This window comes from Bubalus bubalis, chromosome 3 (genome assembly GCF_019923935.1).
Source record: "Bubalus bubalis isolate 160015118507 breed Murrah chromosome 3, NDDB_SH_1, whole genome shotgun sequence".
NCBI lineage: Eukaryota > Metazoa > Chordata > Mammalia > Artiodactyla > Bovidae > Bubalus > Bubalus bubalis.
Window position 1 is genome coordinate 108,643,463 of NC_059159.1, and position 19,692 is coordinate 108,663,154.

Sequence of the window (19,692 nt, forward strand, 5' to 3'; positions counted from 1 at the left end):
TAGGGATTTCTTGATTTTTTTAAAAAAGCACAGAATTTAAGCATATCCTTTATTTTTGGAGACAGTTGGTAGAAATTATTAGAGGCATGATACATTTGTGAGTATCAAAGTCAGAAAACTTCCAGAAAATCTCTTAACAGCCCATAGTATTGACAACCCCAGATTCCTCTGCTCTCCTTTGTTCTATCACCACCCACCCAGGTGGAATGCTTTCCTGTACCAAGCAAGGCTATAATTTGAGCAAAGCTCTTGGCTAGGTCAGCTCAGGTGAACACATTCGGAGAGGGAAAGCCTGCCTTTCAGGTTTCCTAGGTGACAAAATATTAACAGTGGTAGAAGAACAATATTGCTTTATGATATCACAGTGTTGATCCTATAGCCAGCCAGGAGACTGGCTAATGGAAATGTAGCCCTGGAAATGCAGACACTTGGGTCTTATCTCAATTCTACAGTAGATTGTTGGGTTGACTGTGATCAAATTTCTTACCCTCTCTGGACCTTAGTGTCCAACCCTTGAAAAGGAAAGGTTGAAAATATAATAACAACTTTCACATAAATTAGAGTTTTTACCATGTATTCCATGATGGTTCATAATATTATTTTAGATGGCATGTGGCTGATTTTTAAATTTTTATAATTGTGTATTTATTTTTCCCAGTTTTATTGAGATATAATTGACAGGCAATTTATGTATGTATACTAGATTAGCTAGGACAGCAACTCCCCAGTTGCATGGATAGTATCATTAAGGAATCAGATAAAATCAATATATTTTTTCAAAGATGAGTACAGTTAAAGAAAAAAAAATATTAGTATCATTGGTACATAGATATGGCAAAACCCCAAACATGGTATGTGAATTATACAATTTGAAAACTCTGCTATACATAACCTCAAAAATAAAAAAAATTTTTTTGATACAGTAGTATAATAATGATTTGACAAATATGAAATCTGAGACTACACTTTGAGAACCTACATTACACCTGTTGCTATGCTAGGTACTTCCCATGCATGGGATTATCCATTTCTACAAACATACTTCAAAGTACATATTTTTATCCCCATTTTACACCTGAGAAACTGAAGCTTGGAGGAGATTAACTTTCCTGAAGTCAGGAAGTTGTTGGCTGAGTTGTTATTTAAGTAGGAACTAGCTGATTCTAAAACCATGCTCTTTCCACTAGCCACACTTTCTCTTCAGGATTCATGGTTGATCGAAAAATAAAACCAGGACAGAACCTTGTATCTTCTGGCTTCAACTCCTTGTAGACTTTTCTCTAAAATTCACTGCTTCAAATTCAGGAGGGGCTTTCTGAAGCTCTTTACAGCCTGGGCAGGGCTGGACATGTGAGCAGACAGAATATGAAGCTTCCTACTTTGTCTGACTCTGTGATAACTCTCTGCCCTCTATCCTATCAATTCATAATTATAACTCTCTCTCTCTCTATATATATATATATATATATATATGAATTTTTTACATCTCAAAAAATTGTCTCCCTGCTCTGCAAGTTTGAGATTACCATATAGTTCATACCCTAGTAGGAAACAGCTGAGACCTGGCAGGAAAACCCAGGGGATTATAAATAGGCAGTTCCTCAGAGTATACACAGGAGGTGTCAGGAGAGGAGTGGGGATGGTGGAGGGAGAGAGAGGAATGAAATCCCATGGTGAAGGAAGAAGACTGATGAAAAACTTGGGATGGTGCCAAAGACAAACTCCCACCTGGTTCTATAATTTTTTCTCAGTCTACCTCTAGGAACCATTTGTACAATGACTTGATTGTGCCTTCCTCATAGGTCTGCTCTTATGATATGAAGAGATAAATGTTTGAGTGATCAGCACAGGGCTTGACCCATAATTATCCCTCCTGGAAAGGGTAGCAATCATAGTTGTGGTGTAATATCATGTGCCATTGAAAATCTTTTTCTAACCTTGATATATCTTATGCTCCCTTAAATATAAGATGTTTGAAAACTCATTAATTTCTTTGTAAAAAAAAGTCATAAATCAAGGGACAAATGGTAAACTGGGAAGCATTGCAATGCATATGACAGGTATCAGGTTAATAGTCTTAATATATAAATAATTTCTATAGATTAATGATGAAAAACTAAAAATGGGCCAAGTGAGTGAAGTCACTCAATTGTGTCTGACTCTTTGCAACCCCGTGGACTGTAGCCCACCAGGCTCCTCCATCCATGGGATTCTCCAGGCAAGAATACTGGAGTGGGTACCATTTCCTTCTCCAGGGGATCTTCCCGACCCAGGGATCGAACCCAGGTCTCCTGCATTGCAGGCAGACACTTTAACCTCTGAGCCAACAAGGACAATACAAAAAGGAAATATCAATGGTTTAAAAGCATGTAAAAAGATGTTCAACTTCACTCACAGTGATAAAAGTTCAAATTACAACTAGATGCCATCCTATTTTTTCTATAAAAGATAAATATCAAAAAGTTCAGTAATATATACTTGATTAATGAGGACAGGAAAAATACTCTCACTTATTGTGGCTGGAAGCATCAACTTGTACTTCAAGAAGGAAATTGGGTATTATGTAAATCAAGTATAAGTGCATTTTCCCTTTTATTTAGCAATTCCCTTTCTAGGACTTTCTCTCAGGGGCTATACCTATAAATGTGCATTAGTCATAGGTTCAAGGAGATTTATTGCCACATTGCTTTAATAGCTAAAGATTGGAGAGATGTGAATGTATATCACTAGGGCACCAATAATTAAATTAATGGCATAGCTATACAATGGAATCCCAAATGGCTCTAGTGGTAAAGAACCCACCAGCCAATGGAGGAGACAGAAGAGAAGTGGTTTGATCCCTGGGTCGGGAAGATCCCCTGGAGGAGGACGTGGCAACCCACTCCAGTATTCTTGCCTGGAGAATCCCATGGACAGAGGAGCCTGGTGGGCTATACCCCATAGGGTTGGAAAGAGTCGGACATGACTGAAGTGACTTAGCACACACGCACATACAGTGGAAAGCTGTGGAACAGTTTAAAAATATGAGGCAGCTTTAGATATATAGAGATAGATTTATAGATATTAATAATATAATCATCTTCAAGGTCTATTAAGTAAAAAAAAAAGCATGTTAGAGGAATATTTTTGTTAACCATTTGTATAAGAACTCAAAAAGCTATGTTTAAATATACATACATGTATTAATATATTAGTAAAGTCTGGAAGGATGTCCCAGAAACTGAGAGTAAGAAAGAAGATTCCCTTCACTATCTTATATCTTTAAGTTTTACACCATTCAGTATCACCTGTTCAAATAATAATAAAGCATTGAGTCCACATGGAGAGTGTGGCCCTGGAGTCCTGAGCATTGTTCGTGTCCTTTTTGCCTGCTCTGGCTCCCTGCTGCACTGGAGTAAGGCACACATTTCTGGCCAGCAGGCACGGAACCTTCAGGAAGGCCTAATACCAGAGGAGTCAGAATGGGAGAGGAAAGAGCCACAGTTGAGCCCTTTTATCTGAGAGGGTCCACAGTGACCCTCCAGTCAAATATTCTATTTTCACAGAAAAAAAAAAAAATTGGCCTGGAGCCTAGGGTTACTAGGTAAATAGAGGAAATCCAGTTCAGTCTGAATTTCAAATAAAAAGGTGATTTTTTTTTTTAGCATAAGTATGTCCCCTGCAGAATTTGGGACACAATAAGTATTTTTAATTGCTTAATCTGGCAGTTTGAGTGGGATCCAGAACCCAGATGCTCATCAGTCTGCGTGTATTCTCTGAGCCTGCCTTTCGTGAGCTGTGAAATGAAGGGTAATAACTCTCCAGCTTTATCATGGGGGTGTTTTGAGGATTAAATATGCCCCAGTGCTTGTTGAATAACTAAGTGTTCTAAAATTATAAAGAATGAGCACAGCTGCTTTCTATGTTATTGTTATCAAAACCCTAGTCTCCATGGTAGACAACTTATTGAAACTCAGTGTTTTGTTTTCTGCCAGTTTTGCTGTGATTTCTTCTAAGCCATAGGCATTTAGTTATACATTTCATTTATCCTAGTGGGAGCCAGAACCTGGCTGTTCATTAGGTGCAAGAAAGATTTCTAAAATACGTTAACAGGGACTTTATTATTGTTTGGAGACTTAAAATTTTTGCCTTTACTTTAAACCACCTTTACCCTAAGTTGAGTGGCATAGTGTACAGCTTAATTCAGTTAGCATATATCTAACACCTGCCAGTATGTGGCAGGTGTTAGAGGAAAGGAGTGAGGAAACAGACCTAGATCCTGCCTTCCTTGAATGCATGGGCTGGCTGAGATTTAGCCATGGTCGGCCCAAAAAAGAAGGTTGATAGGTAAGATGAGTGTTTCTCTCAAGCCTGGCTTGACTTTAGATCACCTGGGGAGGGATTTTGAAAATTCTGCCATTAGTAGGGTGACCAACCAGGCCAATTCATCTGGTTTGGAGGGATTCCTGAGAATGTGGACTGATGTCAAGTCTGCACTGCAGACCCAGGCCTCCTTCGGTGATTTCAAGATGTACCACAGTTGAGAATACCTGACTTAGAAGGAGTGTAGAGCATGATGGCCCTCAAACTCAGTAAAGTCTATTTGGCAAATGAGGACTTCTCATCCAATAAGAATGTGGTTACTTACGTAGACATGTAGAGAGTGAGTGCGTGGTACTAGACCCAACACCTAGGTATTTGGATAAAACAGACATGAAAGGAGCACGAGTCCAGCTTGGAGTGCGCAGTTCAGTGGTGTACTTAGACTGCCCTACTCGGGAGACTCAAGACGTCTAAATCTGGTCCTGAGAATAAGCTTCAGAGCTCCCAGAAAGGAGGTTGATTGGGAGGTTACAGACTTGGTAGGCAAAATTGCCCTGGACCACAAATAACTGCATAAAACTATTGAATCCACCTGGCAGTCACAGCCTCTTTTCTTTGATCTGTTAATAGATAGACATCTGTGTTCAGTTATGATAGAAAAACCAGAAGAAGCCACAAATCTAGACCAGTCATTTTACAGATATTATGGGGTTTACTTTTATCTAAACTCCTCTTTCTATTATTATGCTCACACCGTTAAAAGTTATATCTTCTCTGTAAGGCAACAAAATAAAATGTGTTTATCTCTCTAGATATATTTTCAAGTTGAACATTCTTGTTCCTACTAGCTTTTATACTGTATAATAGGCATAAAATGCAGAATTTGAAATGAGAATTTGCAAATAAATGTAATATATGTATATATCTATACACACATATATATACATGTGTATAAATGTTTGTTTAAATTCAGATTTATTTATTTACCTGTGCCATGGTGAAATTTTCATAGGCACTCCTACTTTATTCTGATTTGAATGAAGCTCGTGAAGCTGAAATGTGTATAACTCCTTTTGTTTGACAGAAATGCCTTGCATAATGCATAAGCAAAAATATTCAGCTGTGCTTTCAGTGGTGTTATTAGCAAAACTGGTAAGATAGAGAGTTAGGGTCTCTTTTAAGTCAAAAAAAGAAAATTTCCTTGTAAATGAATGCATATTCCATGGAAGAACAGTACTTGTTTCCCTCCAGGTACACCCAGGGAAACTGAAGAGAGAATTCAGTTACCTATGCATAACCATCCCCTGATGTCATCACCCTCTGCATTGTTTATCTTAAATTGAGGGGCACTTCCAAGTTTCCAGGAAATATCTTCCCCACCTGGCAGTTCATGTAGTGGAAAATATGTTCTGAGAACTGGTCTTTGGTAGAATAAACACTATCTGGTAATGCAGCCTTTTTTTTTTTTTAAATTTTCATACTTTGTTAACTACTATGTAAAGTGTAGCTCCCTTTCCAAATACCCCATGACCTTTCACTGTGGACTTATCACTTGCTTTTGCATTGGTAGTTGCTAAGGTAAACTTTTCTTCTAAAACTGCCACTGGGGCCAACAGGGTTCAAAGCTATGCCCTTCCCAGACCCTGTGAAAACCAGAGAAGTGAACATCTGCGGTAGCGGTTTCAAATGTGGGTGTACTGTTTACACTGGAGATTGCCTCCTGGCATTTGTTTTCTTTTTGCTAGGCTTAATGCTCTGTAATCTTTTAAGACTACTTTTGCAGTGTTAGTCAGGGTATAAGAATAATTTCCTCGTTGTCACGGGAAACCAAAATGGCATTCAAGACATCTGAGCAATGCTGACCTCATCACTTCCTGATGGATCGCTGACCCCTGCACTTAAGGAACTCCTTGAAATGTGAAGCTAATAAAACTATAGCTCTCTTTAATCTAGAAATGTACACGCTGAAACATTTCCTGAATGTGTCTCATAAACTCTGCATTCTAGAAAGGCAAAGGATTATGCATTTTAACAATCCTTTATATACCTTGACATAATGAGAATTTGTGTTTCAGAAAGTGTTAACAGTGGAAGTATATGTGAAAATATTGTGTCCTGTGAGTTTCCAGTAAAGTTACAACTCTCATTAAATGTCACAGCTTCCAGAATAATAGTAAACTGAGTCATTTATGAAATCCAAACCTAATGAGAACCCTCCATAATAAAAATGAGTCTTAAGGTGTCCTTGATGTGTGAACATAACTAAATCTGGGAAGGAGTTTACCTTATTTTCAAATATGGAAAGTAGCTACTGGGAGCCAGGTAGATGTGATATATGTCCTTAGATGCTTAAAGCCTAGCAAGGATTATCGACAAGTGATCAGAAAATTAAGAATAAAAGTTATAATACTGATACTAAAAGAGACTTAGAAGAGACATTTAAACAAGTTTGGAGGTGGAGGTTAGCAAAGACTACTGGCAAAGGCAGTATTGAACAGGACCACTGTGTACAGTTGTCTAGGTAGTACATTGCACAACTATACTTTTTGACTCTGTTAAGACCTTAATGACACATAGTAGTGACCTAGGAAAGGAGGCAGGAGGTGATGGAGTGGAACATATGAAGGAAGGCACAGCAAGTAAAGGAGAAGCATGTGAGGCCTGGAAACAAGAAAGTATGTGATAACTTAGCGTAGAGGAACTAAAAGAAATTCTGTGTCTGCCGTGTAGACTGTGAAAAGAGTGTAGTAGTTAAATATGAGGGTTAGAAAAACAGGGCCTTGTAAATCAAGGTCAGTGGGGAACCCCTCAAGTGTTTTAGGCTAGAAAGTAATATGATCAGTTTAGCACAGTGGAAGTAACACTCTGGACACAGTGTGGAGATCAGATTCTAGTGGGGCAAGATTGACTGAAGCATGGAGACCTATTGGGAATCTCTTGCAACAATCTAGATAAAAGATGGGTCTAAACTGAAGCAGTGGAGGGAACTTGGTGGAATGGATGGCTTTGAGAGAAATTTAGAAAATTAAGTCATCAAGATCCATACAATTCTGGAGAAGGAAGGAGGTGAAGGAGTCAATGAAAATATTAAGATTTCCTGATATTGGATAGTCAGATATCAAAAGTCATCTATAGTCAGGTCATTGGATAGTCAGAGCTCCATTCACTTAAATTTGGAACACAGAAGAAGAGCAGGGTTTTGAGGGAAGAGAGGCATTTGTGTTTATGACTTGTACAAATAGAGACACCAACAGGAAGTTAGATGCATGGGTCTGGAGGTTAATAAGGGATCCAGTTGGTGAACTAGACTTGGGAATCACTTGTATAAAAATTACTCTGGAAGACATAGGGGTGGTGAATCAGGTAGTTTGGAAGCCTGTAACAAAAAACAAAGATAACAGTGGTTAAAACTGGGATCTGTTTTTCTCTTTCACAATGAACAGTGCAGAGGTAGGAAGTTAAACCGGTTATAAGACTCCACAACATAAGTAGTAATCCAGCTCATTCTGGGTTTCTGCCCTGCCCACTACAATGGCTTCCATCCTCAGGGTCACCTGCTAGGGTGACCAACTGTGTTGATTTGCCTGGGATTGAAGGGGTTCCCAGGACATGAGACTTTCCATTTGAAAACCAGGAAATTCCCAGGCTACCTGGGATGAGTTGGTTACCTCTGCACCTCCTGGTTTTGCGACGGCCACTGCAACTCCAGCCCTTTGCACCCACACTTCAGACAGGAAGAAGAAAGAGAGGAGGACAAAAGGGACAGGTCAGCTGTCTGAGCCCCTCTTTAAGGAGTTTTATCAGAAGCCCCACCTGACAACTTTCTCTTACATCTCCTTCTAAAACTGTCATTGGCCACCTCTCCATTTAAGGGTGAATGGCAACAGCAGTATCGTGGCTGGGCACATTGTCAGCCCCATCATACAGTATGGTTCTCTAGAAAGGAAGAAGGAGAGAATGAATATTGCGTGGGCAATTAGCAGTTCCTGCCCCAGTGAGGAAGACTCCTCAGAGCAGAGAAACCAAACCCAGACCCGGAGAAGTACAAACTCTGAAGATCAGACAAAGCTAGATGATGCCACAGAAAGGACACAAGTAGAGGTAGGGGCAGAACTACTTCAGCAGGTATCAAGGAATTCAGAGGGAGAAAGTGCTTTAAGACTGAGGGAGGGGTCCAGAGGTTAATGCTGCCCCAGTGTGATTTTATTAAGGGCCACTTTGAAAAAAGAGCCACAAGCTTCCTGTGGAAATTCCCCACATGTGGGAGAAGTTGCTGAGTAAGTTAAAGGACAAAGTGGGATCCTAACTGCCCCCTCCACCGGCCTTCTCCCATGACCAGCACAGACAGGACTGATAGTGATACAGTTCAGTGGGTCTGTACTGGGCCTCACAGTTTTCTTCAATTTTAATCCAAAGTGACATCAGTGAAAAAGCCTTGCATGGCCACTGTTGCACATCAGGGTTCCTTCCAGCCCCACATGTTAAGTTGCTACAAAAGTTTGAAGTCAAAAAAACATTGCTCTGGCTCCCTTGGTGAGAGGAGCAAATTCTTGTTTATACACGAATACTGGGAAAGCTGAAAAGTCAGTTTCCACATCAAGGAATAGGGTTCGCCCTGCCCCAGGCCTGTGTGCTAGGATGTCACTGAAGCCTGTATGTGGCAATTTTATGCTGCTCTTTAAACGCAGGCTTTCCTTTTTCCTTAAGCAAGGTGATATTTGAAATGTTCCCCGACTTGAGAGCCTCTTCACTGCACTATGAAAGGTTTCATTTTGGGAGCGGTTTCTTACTCCTTGGAACCAAAACAGAACTGTAAATGCACTCACTTCTCAATTATTCTCTCCATTGCATTTCAGAAGCAGGTCCTGCCTATAAAGTTGTGCTACCCATCAACCACCCTCGGTATATTGATTTCTGGGGGGATTTAGATTTAAGCTCATACTTCTTAAATCTCATTCATCTCCTTATCCATGGAAGCTAACCAAAATCCAGGGGGTTCATTCAGTTTTATTGAATGAGAATGAGAAATTTCTTGAAACTGTCATTATTAAGGACCTCATATGGCAAAAAAGAAGGAAGAAAAGAAGCCATTCCCATCAAAACATTTACTGAAAGCAGATGTGCCTTGCAAAACTCTGTAGAGAGATTCTTTCTAACCCAGCAGGGAGATTGGGAATCTGGGGGATTTGTTTTATGTTGGACAGCACAGAGCACCCTGGTGTCTGGCACGTAGGGGTCCAAATCCAGCCTGGAAATGGATTAACCATGAGAAGCACATGCAGTGCCTTCTGCTCCATGCAAGTTAGTAAATACTTATTAAGACACTGGGTTGAAATTCTGGACTGTGCCTTGTACTTATAGTTCTCTGATCTGTCAGTATTGCCCTCATTCTGAGTGACTTGAAAACTCTTCATTTCCATGTTGCCCCATTCCCCACTTCCCAGCAGTACTTGCTGGGGTATGGCCTAGGATTCTCTGAGCCCAAGACTGTGGGGTCTCTGTCCACCATCACTAACCAAAGTATGGACGCAAAAACTTACTCTGTATGCATTAATTCTAACCATTGATTTGTTAACACCCTTTTGGTAGGGGAAAGGGGCCCTACTGCAGATCAAATACAAGGCATACCCTAATTTTAGAAATTTTAGAAAACTATGTATTTATAACTCTTTCAGATGTGAGGCAATGTGATAGAAAATTTAATCTGCTTGTTGTGTTATTGACAGGAACAGTTGTGTAGAAAAGCCTATCAGTTTAATTCAGTTCAGTCACTCGGTCATGTCAGATTCTTTGCGACCCCATGGACTGCAGTACACCAGGCCTCACGGTCCATCACCAACTACCCGAGTTTGCTCAAACTTATGTCCATTGAGTCGGGGATGTCATCCAACCACCTCATCCTCTGTCATCCCCTTCTTCTCCTGCCTATATAGGCTTCCATATAAAAGCATCCACACCTTCAGGATCTCGGAGTAAGGAAAAGGAGGGAAACTTTGCTCTCCCACCATAGGAAGATTGATACAATTGTAAATAGATAAATTAATAGAGTATACAAGAAAGTATTTGGAAACAGTATGGACCTGAGGAAATCAAGTAGACTTAGAGCCAAACCCTCATTTACTAGCTATGACCTCGGACTGCTCAATTAGCCTTTGTGAGTATCTGTTTCCTCCCCTGTAAAGTGGTAACTCTCACGTGACAGGATCATTCATCAGGATTAAGAGAGAAGAACCTCTCTTATGTTGAGAACCTAATGCCTACAGCTCAATGAGTATTAGTTCCCTTTGAATCTTTGATTGTTAACAGATGATTTAAGATGAATTCTTGAAAGCTGTCTTCATTTTCATATGATCAAAATTATATTCATATAGTGATTTACTAAATAAACTAGAGGATAATAGTAAAATTGGAAACTTCAAACAGAGGATAAGACTATTTTTATGTAGTCATTGAAATTTGCGATTTTTCTTAGAGATTTTCAAAACAAAACATTCTTCTGCCAGAGGTAACCAGTACATTTATAAATTATTATCAATTTGATTGATTAATAAGTATTTAATACAGATTTCTACATTTGGTGAATGCTATGACATCTATTTTCTAATAGCACAATCAGCTGTTTTTGGGAACCCCTATGCCCATTGCATTTTCTATACTTTTTAATTTTTGAAAAGTCTTTGATGTGCAAAGAAAGCAAGACTCCTTCAAAATATAAACTGATGGCTTATACATAATTGAGGATGCAATTACTTGGAAGCCTCCTCTTTCCATGATAGGAATCGGGTTCTTTGCAAAATACTTTATGAGCATTTGCCAGATGCTTTGCATGTATTATTGTCCAAGCTGCTTTGATCAGCTGGTGGAGTGTAAAGATGATTGTCAACAGATAGCATAGTTTGGCAATGGCACAGGACAGACTGGGAGGGGCTGGGACGTAGAAAAAGTTGTGCCCAGAGGAATAGAGCAGGCACTAAGGAGAATGAATACAGATGCATACGGATCTTTGAAATAGTGGGCAGAAACCGATGTCAGAAGGGCAAGACGCAGGGCAGCAGGCAGAACTAGTAGCAGTTAATATCAAGTAAGTCCAATTTGAGATGATGAGATGGGCTAGCCATCAGGAAAATCATGCTGGTCAAACATTTGGAAAAATAAGACCTAACATTTATTAAACACTTATCACATGCCCTTGGGCACTGTGCTAAGAGCTTTACTTGTCTTATATAATCTTTTGTAAAACTCTGCAAAGTCAGTATTTTAGCATCCTCATTTTACCAGTGAAGAAAGTATCTCAGACAGCAAATGCGACTGGCTGAAAGTGACATGATTTGTAAGTAGTATAATTGGGATTTCAGCCAACATCTGGCTGGGGTGATAACCACCAAGTGTTAAGCACTCTGCTTCCACAGACAGGGCCCAGTCCAGATGGGCAGGCAGTAAGGCATTCAGGAAATCTGGCAAGAAGATCCTTGCCTTAGGTCAGGGACTGGACTTCAGCCCTGGGAAGGAAGCTGCCAAAAAGAAGGCAGTGTCCCTGCCTTAGACATGCAAGATGCTGAGAGCTAAACAAATAGAGAAGTAGGCATCATTGTCAAACCTGGGTCACCAGAGGTTTCAGCCAGAATCATACTAGGGGTAAATATATTGAATTCTATCAGTACTTCAGATGGTGGTTAAGCCTGGGTGAGGGCAAGGTGGGGCTTAGCTGCAAGGAAGGGAACTGCTGAGGATGGTCAGCCAGAAGAACCCCAGTACTCAAGAGGACAAAGGTATAGATTTCAGCACCAAAGAGTCAATTAAGATGAAATAAATGAAGATTGTTCTCACATCAGCACTGTGAATGTGCTGCTGGTCTGTTACCTGAATAAATAGCATCTCTGAACCATAACGGAAAAAAGAAGACAATAGAAATTTCTATCTCTGGAACAACTAAAGGACTCCTCCCCTGATAATAAGAGAAATAATTAACAATTAACATTACACTTTACAAAGCATTTTTATACATGCCATTTTTATCAGGTTCTCACAGCTCTGTAGATATGAAGTCATTTCTCACCTGAGCTTTGTATTCTAATGCTATGCTATGCTAAGTCACTTCAGTCGTGTCCGACTCTGTGTGACCCCATAGACGGCAGCCTACCAGGCTCCTCTGTCCCCGGGATTCTCCAGGCAAGAACACTGGAGTGGGTTGCCATTTCCTTCTCCAATGCATGAAAGTGAAAAGTGAAAGTGAAGTCACTCAGTTGTGTCCGACTCTTAGCGACCCCATGGACTGCAGCCTACCAGGCTCCTCCATCCATGGGATTTTCCAGGCAAGGGTACTGGAGTGGGGTGCCATTGCCTTCTCCGTTGTATTCTAAAGTAAGCATTAAAAATGAAAATGGAATACCATCAAAATTGCCCTTGAAAATTCCTTAAATTACAGGTGGAATGTAGTATACATGATTTTCTATATATTACTACCATTTTTATGTACAACACAGGTGATTTTCCTTTTTGTGTTGAAATACATAAGTTCCACTTAGTGGCTATTCATATAAAAAACTTATTTCATACAAGTAAGTATGTATTGCAGTGATTGGATTTTTTTTTGTTGGTTTGTCTTTTTCTAAGTGCATTGAGTGATTTCTCAAATATCGAATGTGTATGTAATAGGACTTCCCTGTTTATTATTCCCATTTTGTAGACAAAGAAATTGATGATACAGTTAGCATATGCCTGATGAAATTTTAAGCCAAATTTACGCAAATCCTGGGTGGGGTCCACTGTACCATATGATCACCCCACCATGACCTTTACATCTGAATGACAGCACATTCATTAGCAAAAAGAACTGCAAGGGTTACCAAGAAGTCTCCCATAGTGATTGCCTGGGATTTAGACCCATCACACTGTGCCTTGGCTGTTAGAAGTCATTAATAATACATTGAACTCAAACCATGCAGATATGTCTAGCTTTGGGGCATAACCTCAAAATCAGTTCTTTAGTCTGCCTTCACTGAAACAGAGAAGCCTTTTTGTTTTGTTTTCTAATGCCTGCATGTGACTAGAAGACACATTCAGACCCTTGAGGCATATGGAGCCTAACCATTTTGGCAAAATAGTTTAATTACTGGTTTTAATTGCCGTCCTACTTTTTAAGAATCTATTTGGAAGTTTATGGCCCTCTTCTGACCCCTTATAAAGATTTTATCATTTCCAATAACTATCTCATAAATTAGATCAAATTACCTTAGTAGCTGTGTTTGAAAAAGATCCATCCCTCTCTTCCTATCATCATATTTTCAACATTATGGCTACTAAATCTCCCCCAGACCCTTCGCCCCATGCGTCACAATCAACAGCCCTGTCCACATGTGATTTCTGCCATCCTTTGCCTTTTTCTTACTTGTTTCTCTTCCAATGGTTAAAAGAGTTGGGTAAGGGAGTGGTGTCTATAGGAATGGTAGAGTAAGGACTTCAGAAAATCCTCTCCCCACAAAAGTGATGGAAGCACTGGCAACAATTGTCAAAATCAGCTTTTTAAGAACTTGAAATTAACCAAAGACTTGCAATATTTGGGAGCATTTATTCAAGAAAAACAACTGAATGTCAGCAAGGACACTGAAACTCGTGTGTATTTTAACTTACTCTACTCCTATCCTGATCTTTAGATGCACATGGAAATGCAAGGGACCCAGAATACTCAGAACAGTCTGGAAAAAGAAGAATAAAGTCAGAAGGCTTACACTTCTCAGTTTCAAAACTACCACAAAGCTATAGTAAGCAAGACTATGTGGTAGTAGCAGGAAGGATAGACATAAATCCATATGTAATAGAATTGAGAGCTCAGAAATAAACCTCTACATCTATGCTCAATTGATTTTCAGCACAAGTGCCAAGATAATTCAATGAGCAAAAATCAACTCAAAATAGATCAAAGACCTAAAGAGCTAAAACTATAAAACTCTTACAAGAAAACAAAATTGTAAACCTTCATGACCTTAAATTAGACAACGTCTTCCTAGTCATGACACCAAAAGTACACACAAAGAAAAAATAGAAAACTGGACTTCATCAAAATGAAAAAGTGTGTACTTCAAAGAATACCATTAAGAATGCGAAATGAAAAACTATGAATGGGAAAAAATATTGACCATATTTTTACCAAATATTTACCATATTTTAAAATATTTACCATATCACCACATATAAGTGATAGCATATGGTATTTGTCTTTCTCTTTCTGACTTACTTCACTTAGTATGATCATAGCTAGTTACATCCATGTTGCTGCAAATGGCATTATTTCATTCTTTTTATGGCTGAGTAATATTTCCATTGTATATATGTACCACACCTTTTTTATCCATTCATCTGCTCATGGACATTTAGGTTAATTCCATGTCTTGGCTATTGTGAATAGTGCTGCTATGAATATAAGAGCACCTGTATCTTTTTGAATTACAGTTTTGTCTAGATATATGACCTGGAGTGCGATTGCTGGATCATATTGGTAATTCTGTTTTTGGTTTTTTTGAGGACTCTTCATGCTGTTTTCCATAGTGGCTGCACCAACTTACATTCCCACCAGCAGTGTAGGAACATTCCATTTCCTCCACACCCTCTCCAGCATTAGTTATTTGTAGACATTTTAATAATGTCTCTCATTGGTGTGAGGTGGTACCTCATTGGAGTTTTGATTTTCATTTCTCTAATAATTAGTGATGTTGAGCACCTGTTCATGTGCCTATTGGCTGTCTATATGTCTTCTTTGGAGAAATGTCTATTTAGGTCTTCTGCCCATTTTTTGATTGGTTTGTTTGTTTGTTGTTGTTGTTGAGTTGAAGGAGTTGTTTGTATATTTTGGAAATTAAGCCCTTGTTCCAGTGCATTGTTTGCAAATACTTTCTCTCATTCTATAGGTTATCTTTTTGTTTATCATTTCTTTGCTGTGCAAAAGCTTGTAAGTTTGATTAGGCCCCATTTGTTTATTGAAAAGATTGTTGTTAATAAAGTAAGAAACTCACCAAAACCATTATCAGTTTGTTCTAGAATGGCAGTTTTATTAGTGGCAGTCCAGGGAAAGGCACCATCCTGATATCAGTATCTTCCTCATTCTTTCTTAATTTTCTAAAATGTCTTCATAATGTGCCACATTCCTTCTGGTTCAACTTAGCTCTAATATGACAGCAAGATATGATATGACCCCAAGCAGGGATGTTCCAGCTTAGATCCCAAATCAGATTGATTGGTAGTAGTTATATGGAACACTATATTTAAAAGGATTCTGAGGCTACATCTGAGCTAGGCATACAATTAATTAAGAAAATCTGACTTGAGATTGACGGTCGCAGTAGAGGTAGTTAGCAATTGGGCTAGTTATTTGATCTAGGAAAATGCACTATTCTACTGAGTGGCTGCAAAATCACTTGGGTGGATAAATCTTTGGATGGATCGTAATACAGCTAATTCACATATCCACACAGCATGACCTAAGAGTGATTTTGAGGTCTGTAATTTACATGTAAAGTCCTATAATTTAAATAGCTAATATTTATGGTCAAGATGTCAAAATCACTCAATAAATAGCATTAGCTTTCTTGTAATATCAAGGTGTTTAAAATAATACATTTTATATACTGTGTGCTTTCAAAGGTTTTTAACAGAGGAGTATTAGCGTATGCTTATAATAAAATCTGACATGATAAAAGGTTATATCGAGAAAGATTTTTTATGGCATTCACTGAAAAGTCAAGATAGTCACCAGCAGATGTACTCATTCAGCATCCTATAATACACATTTACATATGTCTGAATTTTACCTCCAAGTAAAACTGTTTCCTCCCTCCTTTGCATGCTCTCTTTGATAGATTAGCAGTGTCCTGAGAGTGAGTCCTATTTCTCTGTCCGATATGTAAATCAGCGGTTCTTTTGTTGTGATCCCCAGACCAGCAGCATCAGCACTCTCTGGAACTTTTCAGAAATGTGGTCTGTTAGAAGTGCAGCATCCCCCCAGACCTACTTGGATTGGAAACTCAAGGAGTGAGTCCAGCAACCTGGGTTTGAACAAGCCCTCCAAGTGACTTAGCTCAAGTTTGAGAGTCCCTGCTGTGAGTTGTTTCCCTTCTAGAATGGGAAAGGCAGGAGGGAGAGAAGTTGGGCAAGTATCCAGGGAGAAGTGGGCCTTGTTCGGCAGCCAAGTTGGCAGGCGATGTAAAGAATCATAGGACACAGCACGGACTTTCTTTGTTTCTTTCCTCTTTTATACCCCGTGTTTCAATTCTCTACTTCCTCGGGAAAGGTTTGAAGTGCTCTCAGGATCCCCCTCAATTCCCATCCCTGCCCTCCCCCACCATTAGTCTTTTTAGACTCCCTTCCCTTATGGCAGTGGCAGAGTGGGACAAGGAGGATGTGTTTATACATTCCTTCATGTCACAATGAAGCTACAGTACGAACCCCAGCTTAGTTAGTGCTTCAAAACCCACCAGGCCCCACAGCTAGTAAATATATATGAAGCACTTAGAGCAGCACCTGGTTCATAATGAGTGTTTGCTGTATGTAGGAGGTAGTGGTATTGCTGGTGATTACTGCAAGGACCAGATTTATTCACAGAGAGTGCCTGGGTTGGCATCCAGAAGCAGTTGCTATTTGCACCTAGTGGGTGGTTGCTATGTTGAGAAGACTGCCAGCTGGAGATAGATCTTGATCTTGAAAGCTGTTGCAGGCAAGTGAGGCTCCTTGAAGATAATGCCCTAACTGTGTCCTGATTGTGAGGATGGCTGTCCACTGAGCTACCACTAGCCTGCCCGCACTTACCACAGGATTACAGCTGGGATCAGGTTTGGGGAAGCAAGTGTGGGAGAAGGGGCTGAAGAACATCACAAAAAGCAAAGAGGCCTTTTAGGGCCTTTCCAGTAAGAATTTAGTGTTGAGGAGTCCCAAATGCAAGGGGTGAGGTGGGTGGTCACATATACAAGACGGCATGTTAGATGCTGGCCATGAACAAACATGACCCTCTGAACAAACATGAGGGTGCAGGTTAGAAGGGCAGAGGGTCCTTAAGACCCACCAGCAGATCAGATCATTGCTACAGGAAGCCAATGGCCAGAGTTAGATTTGGAAAGCTCAAGTGAGAGTTCTTGGTTCCAACCTTCTTTTTTGGTCATAGAAATGCTGTCTTACATCCTACTGTAGCCAGTGGAGCCCTTGAGAATGTCAGGAGAATGAGGAGAGAGGGAGCAGGGGGGAGGAGTGAAGAGAGGGAAAGGAGAAGAGGAGGGGTGAAGGGCATGGGAGGGACAGGAAGGAGAAGACAGATGGGAAGGGAAGGGAAGAGAGGGCGAGGAAGGGGGCAAGGGGACGGGGGTGGAGATAATCAGTGCTTCTGCTGATTTCCAAGCCTTATCCTACATGTTTTACATGTGCTTTCTCATTTAGCTATCAGAACTAGGAGATTCAATTAAGGAAGAGTCTAGAGGAGGAGAAAAGTGAAAGTTTCAGTCACTCAGTTGTGACCCCATGGACTATAGCTCACCAGGTTCCTCTGTCCATGGAATTCTCCAGGCAAGAATACTGGAATAGACAGCTATTCCCTTTTGCAAGGGATCTTCCTGACCCAGAGAAGGAGAGTTCTATACTAATTGAAAATTAGCTTGTGATAAATTTTTTTCTGCTTGGGCCCCAAGTTTGAAGTAACCAAATCAATTTAATATAATGAGGCACGTTAAATACAGATTGAATCATTAGGTACGAGGGGATCGATGGAAGGGGAGGGAACCCACCAAGGTATTCTGACTCCAGTAGAGGAATACTGCTCCTCCAGATTCAGAAGCTCCTTAGCCTGGGTTCTCAAACTCATATGCCTGTGGGGGCCAGGGAGATGAAAGCAGTGTGCTAGATGTGCCTGTTATAAGGTGATGGGAGGTACTAGCAAGCAACAGATATTTGGCTTCAAGGTCAGGAGGTGATAGGGAAAGTGGGGATAATGGCAAATAGACCCCACATGCCAGCTCTAAAGAGGCAGCACTACTGAGCTCTGGGCTGCTGCTGTTGTGTGGAAGTAGCCTCCGTGTCACCAGACCTTCTAATTTCTCACCAGTAGCAGAGATCCAGTGTTCAGGCAACATTTAGTGGGCCCACCTAATGCATGTGCTGGCTGTGTCTGCCCTCAGGTTTATTGGACTGCAGTTGTGCATTTTCTTGAGTCACAAGCAGAAGATTGATTTCTTCCCTGGGTCCCCTTCTCTTCTAGGCCATTATATTTATGTGGACACCTCCTTTGCCAAGCAAGGGGAGAAAGCCGTGCTGCTGAGTCCTGATCTGCAGGCTGAAGAATGGAGCTGCCTCCGATTGGTCTACCAGATAGCCACATCTTCAGGGTCGCCATTAGATCCCAGCCGGCTGAACCTCTACATGAGATTTGAAGATGAAAGCTTCGATCGTTTGCTTTGGTCAGCCAAAGAGCCTTCAGACAGCTGGCTCATAGCCAGCTTGGATTTGCAAAATAGTTCCAAAAAATTCAAGGTAGAAAAAATATAGATGCAGGCTTATTGTTTGACGTTATACTATTCTGAGGTCTTATGAAAACTTCTGCCATTCATTGCAGTTAGTTATCTCCTGTGTTAGGATGTGGCATTTTGAAGGAGCTGCATCACAGAAAAACATTAGTAATGGAAATTAATATTGTTTATTCCTTAGAAGAGTTTCTTCCCAGATTTGTTTTCTATTTAAATGGGATTTGTGTAAGAATCTAAATGGGGCTTAAACCAACCTCTTCAATGAAAATTTATTTTCCAATGGGCTTTAGGTAGTATTCTCATTTCTTATAATTTTGTTTCATTCTCCTAAGTTGTATGTTTATGTTTGTGTTGTCTTCCTAATGCTTCCTTTGCTATAATTTTTTAACAAAACAGTAACTATGATTTAAAAAAATGAAAATACATTGAAAGAGGAAAGATACTTAAAGGACATGTTCTGATTTCAAAGATGAAAGTTGTTCCATCAAAAGTATTGGGTAAGTAAGGTAGAGAATGTAACAGAAAGTAGATGTAGATTGGAGCAGGAAGGAGGATGAAGCTTGGACTCAGTTGGCCATGAAGTATGATATTTAGTGAGAACTTGTCATGGGGGACAAAGTGGAGGCTTCCAGAAAACTTTCTCCATTTCTAATCCCCTTTTCAATTCCTTATCCCAAATCTCTTCTTCCTCAACAAGCTTTGGAATACAGTACTCTACATTTCATATCTGCATATAGTCCTCCCATCAGACAGCAGGGTGGATTGAGGGAAGGAGCACTGGAGGTCTGAGTTCCCTGTTATCAAGTGTCCCCCCAACAGTATATCACACCTGATATCTACCAGAATAGCTGCAAAATACTGGACTAAAATCACATAAGGAAAGGCAAATATT

At 40.1% G+C, this 19,692-nt stretch overlaps 1 protein-coding gene across 2 annotated transcripts in view; it reads left to right on the forward strand.

The window, feature by feature from the left end:
- Positions 1–19,692, forward strand: part of MAMDC2 (MAM domain containing 2) — a 159,404-nt gene that overhangs the window by 50,088 nt on the left and 89,624 nt on the right. For both annotated transcript variants that reach the window (XM_006080614.4, XM_006080613.4), the window contains exon 3: positions 18,536–18,807. In XM_006080614.4, the coding sequence (XP_006080676.3) occupies positions 18,536–18,807 (272 nt within the window). The remainder of the gene's footprint in view (positions 1–18,535; positions 18,808–19,692) is intronic.